The sequence below is a fragment of the Naegleria gruberi genome (assembly GCF_000004985.1).
Source record: "Naegleria gruberi genomic scaffold NAEGRscaffold_15, whole genome shotgun sequence".
In the NCBI taxonomy this organism is placed as follows: Eukaryota; Heterolobosea; class Eutetramitea; order Acrasida; family Naegleriidae; genus Naegleria; species Naegleria gruberi.
The window spans coordinates 177,393-192,307 of record NW_003163312.1 but is presented as its reverse complement, the minus strand read 5'-3'; the positions used below and the strand labels follow the sequence as shown (position 1 = coordinate 192,307).

Genomic DNA, 14,915 nt, shown 5'->3' with positions numbered 1-14,915 from the left:
CAAAAAGGTGCCTAATAAGATTAATTCAATCAAAAAAAATGTCGTATCATACGAAGTGTGTGAAAGGAATGGCTGATTTCCTTCCTTCACAATTTTCAACCAAGTGCTATTCAAAAATTATTAGAGTCGGAGAACAAACAGCAAAGACATTCGATTATCAATTTGCACAAACTCCAATCGTAGAGGAGAGAAAATTATTCGAGAGAACTCTCGGAGCCGACACTGATATTATATCAAAGGAAATGTTTATTCTCTCATCACGTGATGCTATTGAAGGAAATAAGTTATGTTTGAGACCTGAAGGAACAGCACCAATTATGAGAAGTGTTATCGAAAATGCTCTCTCAACAAAACAAAGAATTTACTATTATGGACCAATGTTTAGATACGAAAGACCACAGAAAGGAAGATATCGTCAATTTCATCAATTTGGAGTGGAATATTTAGGAAGTGATCATTATCAAAGTGATTTGGAATCTTTGGAAATGGCTTATCAATTTTTAACAAATGTTCTTGATGGTAGAAATGATGTATTTCAATTGGAAATTAACTCTATTGGAACTTTGAAAGAACGTGAAAATTATCAACATGCTCTCTTAGAATATGTTAAAAAGAATAAGGAATTATTTGATCAGGAGGAAAATCTTTCAAAGGACAGTAGAGCTAGAGTTGAAATTGCCATTGCAGAAAATAATCCAAGAAGAATTTGGAGAATTCTCGACTCTAAACAGGATGAAGATTTTATTGCAAATTTGATTGAAAAACATGATATGCCCCAATTAGCTCAATTTCAAAGTGAGGAAAATAGAAAACGATTTGAAAATGTACTTTTAGGATTGAAATGGTTGAAAATTCCATACAAGATTAACTCATCTCTTATTAGAGGTCTTGATTACTATACCCATACAACATTTGAATTTAAGAGCAATGTTATTGGTGCCAAATCAACCATTCTCGCAGGTGGGCGTTATGATACATTATCTCAACAATTAGGAGCCAATCAACAAATTCCAGCTGTTGGGTAAGTTAACTCTGTTTTGATATTAACAAAATATTTCAAAATTTAACATCTAACTAGTTGGGCTAGTGGATTTGAAAGACTTTCCTTAATTATGGAAGAACTGGAAAAGGGAAATACTCAACCTCAACCAGAATACATTCCAAAAGTATTCGTTTCAGTCGTCAGAGGCACAAATGAAGCTATTGATCAGGAAATGTCTAAATTTGCTATTATTCTATCCCAACAATTACGTAAACAAGGCATTACAATCAATTATTTTGAGAAGGGAAATTTATCAAAACAATTGAAACAAGCCCAACAAAGTAAATCACTCCTCACAATTATTATTGGAGAGGATGAATTGAAGGGAGGTAAAATTTCAATTAAGAATATGGAATCTGGAGAACAGAAAAAAATTCTACTTGAATCACTTACTGATGAAATTCAAGAATCACTTCAATCCTATTTGGCAAAGTACCCTTCACATTTTCAATAATAAATATGTGTAGTTAATTGGCGCCAAAAATTTCCCGCCAATAAGAAAAAAATGTATGAAAATTCTCAACAAACAAAACGAGTGCTTGGCTCATCAATAAGACAAACAACACTTTCGCCCAATACCACTCACTCTCAGATTAACAAGGAAAAAGTAAATGTATCATCACTAAGGAAGAAAACCCCTTCAATCGAAAATACATCATCAATACGAACATCAAAAACAAAATTATTTAAATATACGGAAATTAATGATGAGGAGAATCAACATTATGATGAAGATGAATATTTGGAAGAGGAAAATACAGACATGGAATCTCCAGTAATGGTAGATTCTTGTCACGAACAACAAGGAAACAAAAAACTGATCAAACCATCAGCCATCTTTTCCTCACTGAGAGAAATGCAAGCAGAGATGAAGAGTCTCTCCTCAATACAAGATGATCTGCTTCAATCATCTCATGATGAAAACAGTGATATCAGCGTTCTAATTGAGGATGTTGAAGAAATTAAACCAGGCAAAAAACTAAATAATACTAATCGCAAACAAGTTGTGATAGAAACTTATTGCGATACAGAGGATGATCAAATTGAAAACACAGACATTGAGGAAGAGGAGGAGGAAGAGCAATACATACCCAAGAAACAAGTAGTTTCTAAACCACCAACATCAGTAAATCAACTACTGGAGAAACATAGAAGGGAAAACGAAGAAAGAAAAAAACAGGGTGCAACACCATTCACATTTGATGACATTTCTCAATGTAGCGACGATGAAACAACTCAAATTGAGTTAACAGAAACTGAAGACAATGTAAATACAATGAAAACAAGACCTGTTTCTGTAAAAGCTTCAACAGAAACTAAAATTCCTCCAAAGGCCGTTGTTTCAGAAATTGCCCAACAAGTGGTAGCTGAAAACCAAGCTCAAAAAAAAATAACCCCCAATGTTACTTTTGCAAGCCCTGAACCTAGTGATGTTTCTCCAATAATTGCTCCTAAATTACCTAAGGCTAAGGAAACTCAACCACAAACCAAAAAGCAAAGGCCAATCAACCAACAACCAGAACGAATTGAGGATGATCGAGTTCGAGTGGAAAAGAAGAAAAGAGATCTGGAGAAAGATGTTTTGTTAAGAGATTATGAACGAAGACTAGCATCTCTATCAAATCAAGTTGTGGAGTATGAAGCACTTCTTGAAGCTCACGAAGAAAGAACCTCAACTATTGAACGAGAAAAAGATTTAGAACTCCAAGCACTTAGAGGTTTATACGAAGAGAAATGGATAGAGTTCAAACAAAAAGAAAAGGAATGGAATGAGAGAATAATAACATCATGCAATGAGTCAGCAGATTTAAGTTCAAAAACAAAGAAGCAAAACGAGCAGCTTTTGCAACTAAGACAAAAATTACAAGCCAAAACAGACGAAGCAAATCAACTTCAAAAAACTCTTAAGGAAAAGGAGACTGAATGGAAGGAAAAGGAAAAATCTTATGTAAATATTAGAAAGAGATATGACGAATTGTTAAATCACTCTAGGGAAATTAAAAAACATGCTGAGCAGCTAGGAACAGAAGTCAATGATTTGAGGAAATATAATGAAGAGCTTTCACAAAAGATTGATGAAACAGTTAAAAACCATAAGGTTAAATCCAAGGAACTAAAAGAGAAAAATGAAAAATTAACTAGTCAGTAAGTTGTCATATGTTAATTTAATTCTAACATGAACAGAATTCAACAACAACACGATACCTTGGAAGCCCTCTCAAAGAAAATTGAAGAGGAAAGACGAAGCTACATGGAAAAAGAGGAAAAAATCAAGGAGTTGGAAAGTGAATCCAAAGATATGGCAAGAAACTATCAAGAACTGCGACAAACCCTTGTTAATCTAAGTAATGAAAAAGAAAACATCATATTGCAGGAAGAGGAAAAATACAATCAACGAGTAAAAGAGTTGCTCAAGAGTGAAAGTCAACTAAGGGATCAGAAATTAGAAAGCGAAAAAAGGATTGAGGAATATGAAGCCAAGTTTTTGAATCTTAAAAAAACAGTCGAAGAGCAATTAGATCAGTACAAAATCAAATATGAGGAAGAAAGAAAACGATCAAAGAAATTGCAGTTGATAGCCGAAAAACAAAAATCCAAGTTTTCTGAAGAGTATGAAAAGCTAAAGGATCAAATAATGAAAAGAGAGAAAATGTTTGAAGAAAAGATAATCGAGCTCAGGAAAACAGTTGACAATGAAAAGAAAGAGAATGAAAGGCTCCAAAGAAGATGTGAACATTTAGAGAGCATTAATAATGTAATGAACCCCTCTCCAAATATCAATGGTGGCTCAAGAGTAACAAGAGATTCAACGAAATCAAGAGATTCAGAGGTTAGAGAAACATCTGATAGTATTAAACCACTCTTTAGAAAAGCCGAACCAAAGATGGCATCACCCAAGCTGAATGAAACATCTCAATCACATATAGAGGATTCAAGCAATTCAAGTGATGATACAGACTCTGATTCTGATTCTTCACTTGAAGAGTCTGAATGTGGATCATCCTGTAGCACAATTAAGAGAAAGAAGAGACGTTTCAAAAAGGCTGTAGTAGAAATATCAAAACAAAAAACAAATCATTCCCCTAATTTATCTCACCCTCCAACTAAGGATCAAAAGAAGGATGAGGTCGAATACAACGTCAGTAGTACTGTTGTTGTAAGAAGAAAAAAAGAAGACCTTTCTCAACTCGAAATTTCAGGAGCTGAAGACACAGACACTTCTAACACCCATTCCATAACCAGATTGAAGGATTTTGAAAAACTCCAAGAAGAATGTAACAATGAATTCAAAGACTACAAGCAAAAGATGATGGATCTCATGAAGGATATCAATCATCATGGAAAGGAACTAGGCCAACTGAGATCCTTAGTTAAAAACACAACACCTGCCCTAAGCAAACAACAACCACAAAGCAAACCTAGAGCGCCATCAATTGAGCCAAAGAAGAAAAAGATTCTAAAATCTGGCTCTCCACTTAAAAAGAAAAAGTAAAATCTTTATTACATATTGATTTTTAAATTCTTGTTATTTAGTTTAATTTTTCATTTTATCATCCATTCCATATCTGAAAAACTCCATTAATCAAATAACCCAGCAGCACAAAAAACTAGCCGATACTCATCACTCTCGTTCTTTGAAAATTTTCAATCAAAATGGTGAGTGTTGTGAAAAATGACCCTTTTCCTTGAAGATAAAAAATGCTCAACTCTAAAAACCTTGTCGCCAGTGGTAGTCGTATCGTCAGGAAGATTGCTTCTTCATCATCACAGTCAAAACCTTGTATCGGGGCTGCCTCATCTGTTTTTTCACAAGGGTTCCACTTTGAGCACTCTAATCTCCTCCAAAAACATTCTCTTTTACAAAGATTACTTTCCCAACAACAAGAACGTTTCTTCTCCTCAAATTTACGTCAACATGATTCCAAAGTTGATTTATCTGGATCCAATTATATCAATATTTTAGATATTCCTCAAGTTGAATCTGAAGCTGATTCCGAAGGATTTGTCACAGTAAAGAATATTCGTAACTTGGCAATTATTGCTCACGTCGATACAGGTAAAACAACAATGATTGATTGTTTATTAAAACAAACAGGTACAATTAAAGATGATGCTGAAGAACGTACAATGGATAGTTTGGACTTGGAAAAGGAAAGAGGTATTACAATTATGGCTAAATTGACATCAGTTCAATATAAGGGTGAATATATTATCAATATTGTTGATACTCCAGGACATGCTGATTTTTCAGGTGAAGTGGAAAGAGTCATGTCAATGGTTGATGGTGTTTGTTTACTTGTTGATGCTACTGAAGGTGTTATGGCTCAAACAAAGTTTGTTTTGAGAAAGGCCTTAGAACATGGATTGAAACCAATTGTTATTTTCAACAAATCAGATCGTGAAACTGCTCGTATTGGAGGTGAAGTTGAAAATGAAGTTTATGACTTATTTATTGATTTGGGAGCTAATGATGAACAATTGGATTTCCCAATTTTATATGCCAGTGCCAAGAGTGGTTGGGCAGTTAAAGATTTTGAAAAGGATGAAAGAAAGAATACAGCTCCAATCTTTGAAGCAATTTTGGAACATATTCCATGTCCAAAAGTTAGACCATCTGCTGCAAGTCCATTCCAAATGCTTGTTAGTACAGTTGATTATGATAGAATTTTCGGTAGAATTGTTACTGGTAAAATGTATGGTGGTGCCGTTAAACCAGGTGATAGAGTTAAAGTTATGAGTAGAACTGGTGAAGTTTTAGAAGAAGGTAAAGTTTTACAAGTCATGCAAAGAATTGGTATGCAAAGAACACCTGTAAAGAGAGCTTTATCTGGTTCTATTGTATCCATTGCTGGTATTTCAAAGGCCAGTGTTACTGATACAGTTTGTGATGTTAAACAAGTTACAACTCCAATTGAAGCTAAACCAATTGATCCTCCAATTTTGTCTGTAATGTTCCTTGTCAATGACAGTCCATTGGCTGGTAAGGAAGGTAAATTATGTTCTGCAACTCAACTTCGTGCTCGTTTATTGAAGGAAGCTGAAATGAACGTCAGTTTAACAATTAAACCAATGGGTGAAGCTTTTGAAATTATGGGTCGTGGTGAAATGCAATTGGCTGTACTTATTGAAAATATGAGAAGAGAAGGTTATGAATTCCAAGTTTCTCCTCCAAGAGTCATCTTTAAGGATGTTGAAGGTGGTGGTAAGGATGATATTTTGGAACCAATTGAAGAAGTTACAATTGATGTTGATAATGGTTTGGCTGCTCAATGTATGGAAAAGCTTGCTAAGAGAAAGGGTGAAATGATTGATTATAAGGTTGATGGTATTAAGGCTAAATTACTTTATAGAGTTCCAACTCGTGGTCTCATTGGTTATGCTTCTGAATTCAGAACTGATACTCGTGGTGAAGGTATGCTCACTCACATTTTCAGTGATTATGAACCATACAAGGGACCTATTGAAAAGACTAGAAAGGGTGTCATGGTTTCACTTGAAGGTGGTAAAGGTACACCTTATGCTTTAGGTCCACTTGAAGCTAGAGGTAATATTTTCATTCATCCATCAGCTGAATGTTATGAAGGTATGATTGTTGGTGAACACAGTAGAGAAAATGATATTGAAGTTAATCCTTGTAAGGAAAAACACTTGACTAACATGAGAGCAGCAGGTAAGGAAGATACTATCAGATTATCTCCACCTCGAGTATTCCAATTGGAAGAAGTTTTGACTTATATCCAACAAGATGAACTTATTGAAGTTACACCAAAGAATATTCGTTTGAGAAAGAAAGTTTTGGGTGCCCTCGACAGAAAGATGGCCAAGAGAAAAGAAAAATAAATTTTGTCTTTATTTAACAAGGTTGTCTTTCAGTCGTCTGTTAATATTTTAGCACAAGATTTGAGAAAAAAGTTATTATATTGAGGATTGTTGTGGAATGAATGTGAAGCCTTCCTAGCTCAGTTGGCAGTAGCGCTGTCCTAGTAAGACAGAGGTCTTGGGTTCGATTCCCAAGGGAGGCAAATTTTAATATTTAAATGAATACTCTTTAAGCAAATACCACGTTATTTGATAGCACTACAAACTACACACCTCAGAAAGATACTAAAGCAAGAAATGAGCTAAAACAAAAAATTAGTGTGAAACAAAAAACATGTGCGACGAGAAAAGCAAGCAAAAAGAATCGTTTCCTAATCCTTGCTTTAGGTGCGAATAGATTGTAGTGAAAAGTATTTTTTATTTTTAAATAGTAAAAAAATGAGAGGAGAAAACAAGCGAGGGAAAGTGGGAAGAGCTTGTGCTGGATGTAGGAAGGCTCACCTTCGTTGTGATATGAAGAGACCTTGTGAACGTTGTCAAAAGAGAGGATTGGAATGTGTAGAGGCTCCCCTCACAAAACCACCAAAAGCATCAACAACACCAAAAGCACCAAAAACACCAAAATCACAAAAGAAGAGAAAAGAACCAAGTCCTGAAACAACACCTGAGGAATCTAACTCTCCGATCCCTGTTCCTACACCAACAGTAACAAGAGAGAAAAAGAAGAGACAAGTCCAATCATCATCTACTGCTGCAGCAGGCACATCATCTACTACTAATAACACAGCAACATCAACAACAACAACAACACAAAAAAAAGATGATCCAAATCAAGCCTGTCTTCAAGACAAATATGTGTATATTTTGGATAATTACCAAAAGGCATTGAATGAAAAGATGAATCAATTTTATTCACTTGTTTCACAAAAAGTCAGTTTGGAACCAAAATCTATCAATTTAACGTAAATAATGTTGATAGTAACTTGTAAAATATTGAAGGAGTGCTTGTCACAAACCACTAGGAAACTATTCAATTTTTAAAATAGAATTGGAAAATTAAGAAACAATTTAATTATAAATTACAATTGGAGTTTATTTACATTTAACGACTGCTTGTTCCAAAACGATTGAAAAAATCCTCTGTGACCTCATTAGCATACACTTGATTTACAAACTTTTCCTTTTGTTTCTTTTCTTCAGCTTGCCTTTTGTGTAATTCTAAAAGTTCAGCTGCTTGCTGCTTCTTTGCTCGTTCTTGTTCTCTTAATTGTAAGCCTGCCATCTTTGTTTCAAGCAAACGTTTCTTATCCCAATATTGTTGATTTAAACTTTCCGTATCTCTCTTTTGTTGTAATTCTCTGAGTTGTTCTTGTCTTACTTGTTCAATGTGTTCGTATTGATCTGGTCTCATATGCTTGAAGTGATCTGGTCTAAATCTATTAGGATCATTAACATTGAGAGTTGTGTGGAATGCCTCATTAAGGAGATGACTATTGAGTTGATTCTGTATTTCTTCTAATTTATCTAATTCTTCTTTCTCTCTTTGAAGCTTTTCTTTCTCTTCCTTGTCATTCCATTGTTCAACGTTGAATTCTTTTCTTTCTCTTTCCTTTTCAAGTTTTATCATATTCTCTTTTTCCCTTAATTCATAGGTCAATCTTTGAATTTCCAATTCCTTTTGCTCGAATAATTTTCTTTCCAAATCTTCCTTTTCCTTTACCATTTGTTTTTCATTGACTTGTTCTGAGACCCAACACTTCAATTGGTCTTGCTGAGCTTTAAGTCTTTCTTCACGACCCAAGTCCTCTCCGTGCATAATTTGCCCTCCTGAAATCGTCAAGCTAGGATCATAGTCACCAACTCTGATTGGTCTACTCTTTTTCAATTCATCAGGATCATTTAAATCAAATTCCCTTCTTGTATGAGGTAACTGTTCGTTTTTTCTAAAATCATTGACTTCCTTATAAACTTGTTTTTTAGTTTGATGCATTTCCTTCTCCATAATGTTGGCAACCTTTGCATGAACAAGGGAGGCTTGGTCGAAATATCTATCACGGTCTTGTTCTCGCTTCTTTATTTGCTCCTTTTCTTCAATTTGTGATTGTATACCAGCAACATCTAAACCCATTGTTCTTGCCTTTGGATCAAGAATTCTCTTCCTTCTTTCCTCTTCTGCTTGTCTTCTCTTCTCGATAGCCAATCTTTCCTTTGTCTCAACGTCGGTAAATGGGAACATTTTTTTGTTGTTGTTTTAAACTCCCTAACTGTAATAATTTTCAAATGAAAAAGTTTATTTTGGCGGGAAAGTTTTGTAAGGTGACTCAGTTGTATTGAATGATGAAAACAAATGATAGCTGTCAAAAATAGAATATTCTTTTATTAAGACATGGATAGTTAAAAACCCTCCACTATCACATCATAAGGAGAGCTATCTTGGCAAAAGGCAATATAATTCATTGAAGGATGTAAAATTGCTTTTGAAATACCGTCACGCTCAGTCTTGAATAACATCTTTCCGTCATTTAAATTCATTAAGAAAATACCAGTTACTTTCTTCTCATCATTCCTTGTGGAAAATAATATCAAATACTTTCCTTGTAATAATCGTACAGATACAGTGGTCACAAGAGATCCTATATCAGAGAAATTATGTACACAAATCAAATCTTGTATCTCAAATACTGAGACAGCTGAATCTTCTGAACCTACTATGAGATACTTGTCATCATGTGATATATCCAAACAAGTTATTGCTGACCTTCCAACTAGAATATATGGTTCTCTAATGTTTTCGTCAATCATTGGGTTGAATACTTTTGAAACATAGGTTGCAATTTTTTCGTCCTCCCTCACATAATAAATACGTCCATTTTCACTAGCAATGTATAAAGTTTTTCCTTTCCTATCCCACATCAGGTCAGTAATTTCCACTGGAAAACTCACACGTTCTTTCAGAGTGAGTTTTGAGCTAGATGTTACTTCTCCAATATTTGTTGGATGTGTACCATCTATTTGATATATTGTAATATTATTCTTTGAATCTACAACAGCCATTCTATGTCCTGTTGGACACCAATCAAAACATTTCAAATAAAGATCATTTACATTCAATTGTGTTGTTGGAGCTCCTCCAGTATATGTTGTTTGTTTTGTATCGAAAATTCTCAAACATCCCTTTGATGTAATACAAGCAAATTGATGTGAACAACAAGGATTGAATTTCACTTGTGTAACATCTCCTTTGTTTGCTCCTTGATATTCAACATCTCTAGGTTGCTATTGATAATTTGCCTCGGATCAAAGGCTCCAATCTAAAAACTTACTCTCGATGGTGTTGTGGTGGTATTTTCTGCTGTGTGATATTCATTGTGTAGTCTCAAAGTTCCTTCTTTGGTTCCGACTAGTAATTTTCCTTTAGGGTTGAAAGTTATTGCTCGTACTGGTTGTTTACCTCCTCTTAGAATTGGCATTTTTTAATATTTGATTAATTCTTTATTCAACTATTTAAATATCATCTATTTATTATAATTTCTTGTGTGTTTCTATTAATTTTGTTAATATTTTGTGTGTTTAAATTTACAATTATTCATCAGTCATTCTAGATTCACCTCCGTATGATGAGAGTGAATTTTCATTTTGTTGTACTTCTAGTTGATCATTATTTTCATCGATTACCATGGCTTCGGATTGCTTTCGTCTCTTTCTAGATCCTAGATCGTCACTTGGTGAACTCTTAGCAAATTGATAGTTTCTATTAGAGAGACAATGATGTTGTGGAGGTAATAATACACGTTGTTTTTTAGGTAAGAGGATTGGTTGTGAATTCTTCTGACTGGCCACTTCAAGTAAAAACTATATTTTGTTAATCATTTGTCATTAACATCACGAATTGTAACTTATTCTACTAACCTCAACTGGTGGTGGCTCTGTATATGAATGATTTACTCTTGTTTGAATGGCTAATCGGATGTCTTCCAAGTCCAAATCAGACCTTGAAGCATGGTCCATATAAACATACGAATCTTCAATAACTTCCGTTATATATCTATAGACTAATTCCAATAATTGTTCAATAACTCTTGGTTCGAATTCATTAATTCCCATACTTTGTAAAATCTTTTCAACAATGATAGCATCCTTAGGTACGTTTTGAATATCCTTGTCAGCAACATTTGCTTGATTAGACCCGTTTGTATTACTATTTCCTGTTGGATTTATTCCCGATGACGTATTTGATGGTGTTGTATTACTAGGCAGTGATGGATTAGGTTGTGTACTTGATGACATTTTTTTTTAATCTTCTTTAACAGCGGGAAGTCTTCATGACAAACAACAACAGAATAATTTATTTTGAAATTTTAATATTATCTTTTATTATTTACATTTAATAGTTATATTAGGATAAGTATTTGAAGTTAATAATTTTTAATAATAATTATTCCGTTTTTAATGAGCGCAAATTTGATTGAATAAAACAAAAAAATGAATAAGAGGGAAATTTCAATTATTAAAACCGTTCTCGCCAATAATAAGAATATTTCTCGGAAATGGCTGATGAGCAACAGATGTGGAATTATGAACGAATTGATGAGAAGTTTTCATAGTGGTAGAATTAGTGCTGATAAAAGTGATCCAAAATTTACATTGACAAATTACTCTGACAATGATGCCGATTTTAAATCAGCCTTCACTGGTAAAGTTTCTAAAGACTATGTTCCTTTCCATGCTAGACCAGGAGGTGTTCCACCTGAATTGAGAGCTCGTTTAAAACAAGAAAAGGAGGAAAATCCTGTATTCAGTATGGCCAGAACTATTACACTTTCGGTTTTAGCAATTTTAATTTTCTATAAGTATGCTTCCGACCAATTCAAAGAAACAGATATGGAGGAAGAAATTTTGAGAAAGACTGCTGTTGTTTTTAGAAGAAGAATTATGGAACTTCAAGTTACAAAAGGAGATTTAACACTTCAAAAGGTTGACGTCATTGTTAATCCAACAAATGGTAAATTGGAAGAAGAAGATTTTTTATCATATAACATCTCCAGAAGAGGTGGTGAAAAGTATTTGGAAAAACGTAAGGCTACTTTGGAAAAAATTGGAGGAGAACTCAAACCAGCAAATGCCTTTGTTGTTCCTAGTGAAGGTGGAAGTTTAATGTGTAAAAATGTGATTCATGTCACAGGTCCTGTTTGGAGTGGAGGTAAATCAAAGGAAGAAGATATTCTCGAAAAAACAGTTTTTGCAACATTGGCCAAGGTTGATGAATGTGAAGGCCATGTAGTTTCAATGCCTTGTTTGAGTTTGAATTTCCCAAAGAGAAAAGCTGCCGAAATTATGATTGATTCAATTTTGAAATATGCCTACGAAAGAGATATTGAACACAACACACCAAGCTCACTTCAAGTTGTAAAAATTGTTTCAGAAGATCAAGAATTCTTAGACCAAGTTTTATTTGTTTGGGATAAGAAGAAATCAAAAGGTCAATTAGTATAAATAAGGGTTTATTTCAAAATTTTTACTTCATGAGTTGTTTTTGCAATTTTACGTTCTCTTCTTGGATTGTTTGTAAATCCTTTGTAATCTTCTCAATATTTAGAGTATCATTACGTTCAGAAATGACATCAATTTGATTGTCCAAATCTCTGATAGTATTCAAAGCCTTGCCGTTCAATTGAACTTGTTCAATTAGAGCTTCGTAAAGACTTCTAATTTCAAGGAGATCTTTGTAAAGTTGCTTGTATTCAGTATCCTTTTGAGCTTCCTTGAAGATATTTTCTTCATTTTCTTGGAAGGTTCTACCGAGCTTTTCTGATAAATCACTAGTGTTGTCACTCAACTCTCTGCTTTGCTTAAGTACCTTGCTAATTTCTTCGTTTTGCTTTTCCACATTTTTAACAACATCCAAAATTCTGGTAACATAACTGGCACGATCTGATTCTTTTGGCATTTCTTCATATTCTTGTTTCTTCTTTGAAATTAACTCTTCCTTGGATCTAATGGTATGAATCAATTCATTCATTTGTTCACGAAGTTCCTTTGAAACATTTACCAAATCCTTGTATTCGTTCTTTTGATCTTTTATCTTTTCCTTTAACATGGCTTCTCTTTCTTTCAGAGGTGTGCTGTGTTGTTCCCATTCCTGTTTCAGAGTTTTTAATCGTTGTTCTGCTTGTTCAGTCATTGATTCTAATTGCTTAATGTTCTTTTCCTTATCTTGCAAAACAATAGCAGCAGTCTTGTTGATGGTAAACTCCTCTTCCAATTGTTTCTTTCTTTGTTTTTCCTCTGTGATGGCCTCTTCTAGTTTTTTCATTTCTGAGACAAGAGTATCCTTAGCTGTTTCAGCTTGATCAATCTTTTCATTAACTTTATCCAAAACAGATTGTAATTCATCCAATTCTTGTTGTCTTTCCTCTTCCTTTCTCTTCTTTTCCTCTTCGATATTGGCTGCATTTTGCTTTTCTTTTGGAGCCAATGGATTGGTAGTGAGCAATTTTTTAGACACATCATCAGTTTCATTTTCAAAGAGTTTTCTCTTTGAGAAAGTTGATGATGTATCAATCTTTCTATTATTCTTCAATGATTGCAACAAGTCAGAAAGGGATGGCATTCCATCTTCAGAGCTTGCAGAATCATCATTGTCAACAAATTTAGAACTTCCTCCCTTAAGAACATCTGAAACCTTAGTATTGATTTTTTGCTGTTTTTGTTTAAAGTATTCTTCACGAGTTAATCCAGAATCAATACCCAAATCATTCCATTCGTCCTCACGTTGTTGTTCCAATAATAATTCACGAGCATTTTCTTCAAATACAGTGGAAGCCATTTGATCCTTTGCTAAAATTTGTTCGGAAATGTATGGTCCAAACTTTCTATAGTACAACATGGCATGTTTTTCACACAATTCATCATTAGCGTTTCCTCCAACAGTAAATGTTGACTTTAAATTTTCCATAAGTCCAGAATCTCTACTAACAGTTGGTAAACCTCCACTCTTCAAAGCAGCCAACAAAAAGGCATTCATAGAAGCTTGTGAATTCACAGGATAACTATTCCATCGAATATTTTCATTATCCCAACTCTTTGTTGAAGAGGTTACATCAATTGACACTTTTTCGGTACCATTTTGATTTTTCACAGTCCAAGTAGAATTTACAAAGAATGAAAGGACCGAGTTCATTCTGGCTTGAACAGTTTGTCTCTTACTTGCTTCTCCTTCGTTAGCACCTTCATTATTTTGTTGATCAGTCATAAAAGATGTTGCTTGTTCAACTAACCAAATAAGAATATGACGGGTAACCATTTCATTAGGATATAAAAATTGATCAAAAGTCATATCTCCTCTAAATCCGTATTCCTAATTATTTTGATGATCCGATTAATTCCAAATAATTAATATTTCCAATATAATTTTAATTGTCATCTACAAACCTTGATAGACTGGGTGAGAGCAGTACAGGTTCTAAAACAAGTACTAATTTCGTAAGGAAGGTCTTCCGGATAATCATCAGGTTCTCTGTTATTTCCTCTTGCAATAGCTCTAAGACAAATAACGGTAGCTTTATACAATAAGAATTTATCTACATCAGCCATAGAAGTAACAGACTCTTCAACTTCACATCCTAATTGTTTTAATTGTGTGAGTGTGATGCTATCGGCTTCTCTTCTGGCGCTCATTTTTTTAATCTTAGATTTTTTTCGATCACTGCTGAAGGTTATTCTCAACTCCTGTTGGTAGTCAAAACTCCACAAGCAACAAATTAATAAAACATATTCTCCCCCTGGTGGGCTCGAACCACCGACCTGCAGATTAACAGTCTGACGCTCTACCGACTGAGCTAAGGGGGATCCTTACGAAGCGTATAATTCTCACAAAAGTTCGCATTCAATCCACCAAATTTGGAGATGATAATGAAAATTAACTCTAACTTGATGTCTTTATGGCATTTGTTTTAAAGTGGGTTTAAGTGGAAAGAAAACCCTGGTTTGCTGCTCCCACGATATTAATATCTTGATACTGCAAAAATGTGTTGTTTATTAGAAAAAAATATCT

The 14,915-nt window shown here is 34.1% G+C and overlaps 7 protein-coding genes and 2 non-coding genes across 9 annotated transcripts; 4 read left to right on the top strand and 5 right to left on the bottom strand.

Annotated features, from left to right (window-relative positions):
• Positions 1 to 68: 68 nt before the first annotated feature.
• NAEGRDRAFT_32290 (uncharacterized protein) lies at positions 69 to 1,496 on the top strand (the record flags this gene model as incomplete). Its single annotated transcript, XM_002679040.1, has 2 exons — positions 69 to 1,021; positions 1,079 to 1,496. 2 exons carry the CDS (start codon positions 69 to 71, stop codon positions 1,494 to 1,496), a joined length of 1,371 nt encoding a protein of 456 aa, XP_002679086.1.
• A 3,245-nt stretch (positions 1,497 to 4,741) lies between these two features.
• On the top strand, positions 4,742 to 6,883 carry NAEGRDRAFT_36120 (GTPase; the record flags this gene model as incomplete). Its single annotated transcript, XM_002679039.1, has 1 exon — positions 4,742 to 6,883. One exon carries the CDS (start codon positions 4,742 to 4,744, stop codon positions 6,881 to 6,883), a length of 2,142 nt encoding a protein of 713 aa, XP_002679085.1.
• A 108-nt stretch (positions 6,884 to 6,991) lies between these two features.
• On the top strand, positions 6,992 to 7,065 carry NAEGRDRAFT_t224. The gene has a single exon. It is a non-coding gene; the product is annotated as a tRNA-Thr (tRNA).
• Positions 7,066 to 7,300: 235 nt separating this feature from the next.
• Positions 7,301 to 7,828, top strand: NAEGRDRAFT_47847 (uncharacterized protein; the record flags this gene model as incomplete). Its single annotated transcript, XM_002679038.1, has 1 exon — positions 7,301 to 7,828. One exon carries the CDS (start codon positions 7,301 to 7,303, stop codon positions 7,826 to 7,828), a length of 528 nt encoding a protein of 175 aa, XP_002679084.1.
• Positions 7,829 to 7,964: 136 nt separating this feature from the next.
• FM152 (uncharacterized protein) lies at positions 7,965 to 9,098 on the bottom strand (the record flags this gene model as incomplete). The annotated part of the gene is made up of 1 exon (XM_002678923.1): positions 7,965 to 9,098. The coding sequence occupies one exon, from the start codon at positions 9,096 to 9,098 to the stop codon at positions 7,965 to 7,967; it is 1,134 nt and encodes a 377-aa protein (XP_002678969.1).
• A 158-nt stretch (positions 9,099 to 9,256) lies between these two features.
• NAEGRDRAFT_65687 (uncharacterized protein) lies at positions 9,257 to 10,332 on the bottom strand (the record flags this gene model as incomplete). The annotated part of the gene is made up of 2 exons (XM_002678922.1): positions 9,257 to 10,138; positions 10,186 to 10,332. The coding sequence occupies 2 exons, from the start codon at positions 10,330 to 10,332 to the stop codon at positions 9,257 to 9,259; spliced, it is 1,029 nt and encodes a 342-aa protein (XP_002678968.1).
• Positions 10,333 to 10,480: 148 nt separating this feature from the next.
• NAEGRDRAFT_4666 (uncharacterized protein) lies at positions 10,481 to 11,014 on the bottom strand (the record flags this gene model as incomplete). The annotated part of the gene is made up of 2 exons (XM_002678921.1): positions 10,481 to 10,714; positions 10,772 to 11,014. Coding segments are annotated over 2 exons (477 nt in total), but the record flags the coding sequence as incomplete, so codon positions are not given.
• Positions 11,015 to 12,348: 1,334 nt separating this feature from the next.
• NAEGRDRAFT_79160 (uncharacterized protein) lies at positions 12,349 to 14,528 on the bottom strand. Its single transcript, XM_002678920.1, has 2 exons — positions 14,294 to 14,528; positions 12,349 to 14,219 (listed from the first exon to the last, which is right to left on the bottom strand). Exons 1-2 carry the CDS (start codon positions 14,453 to 14,455, stop codon positions 12,378 to 12,380), a joined length of 2,004 nt encoding a protein of 667 aa, XP_002678966.1. The 5' UTR covers positions 14,456 to 14,528; the 3' UTR covers positions 12,349 to 12,377.
• A 109-nt stretch (positions 14,529 to 14,637) lies between these two features.
• On the bottom strand, positions 14,638 to 14,710 carry NAEGRDRAFT_t217. Its single transcript has one exon. It is a non-coding gene; the product is annotated as a tRNA-Asn (tRNA).
• Positions 14,711 to 14,915: the final 205 nt, after the last annotated feature.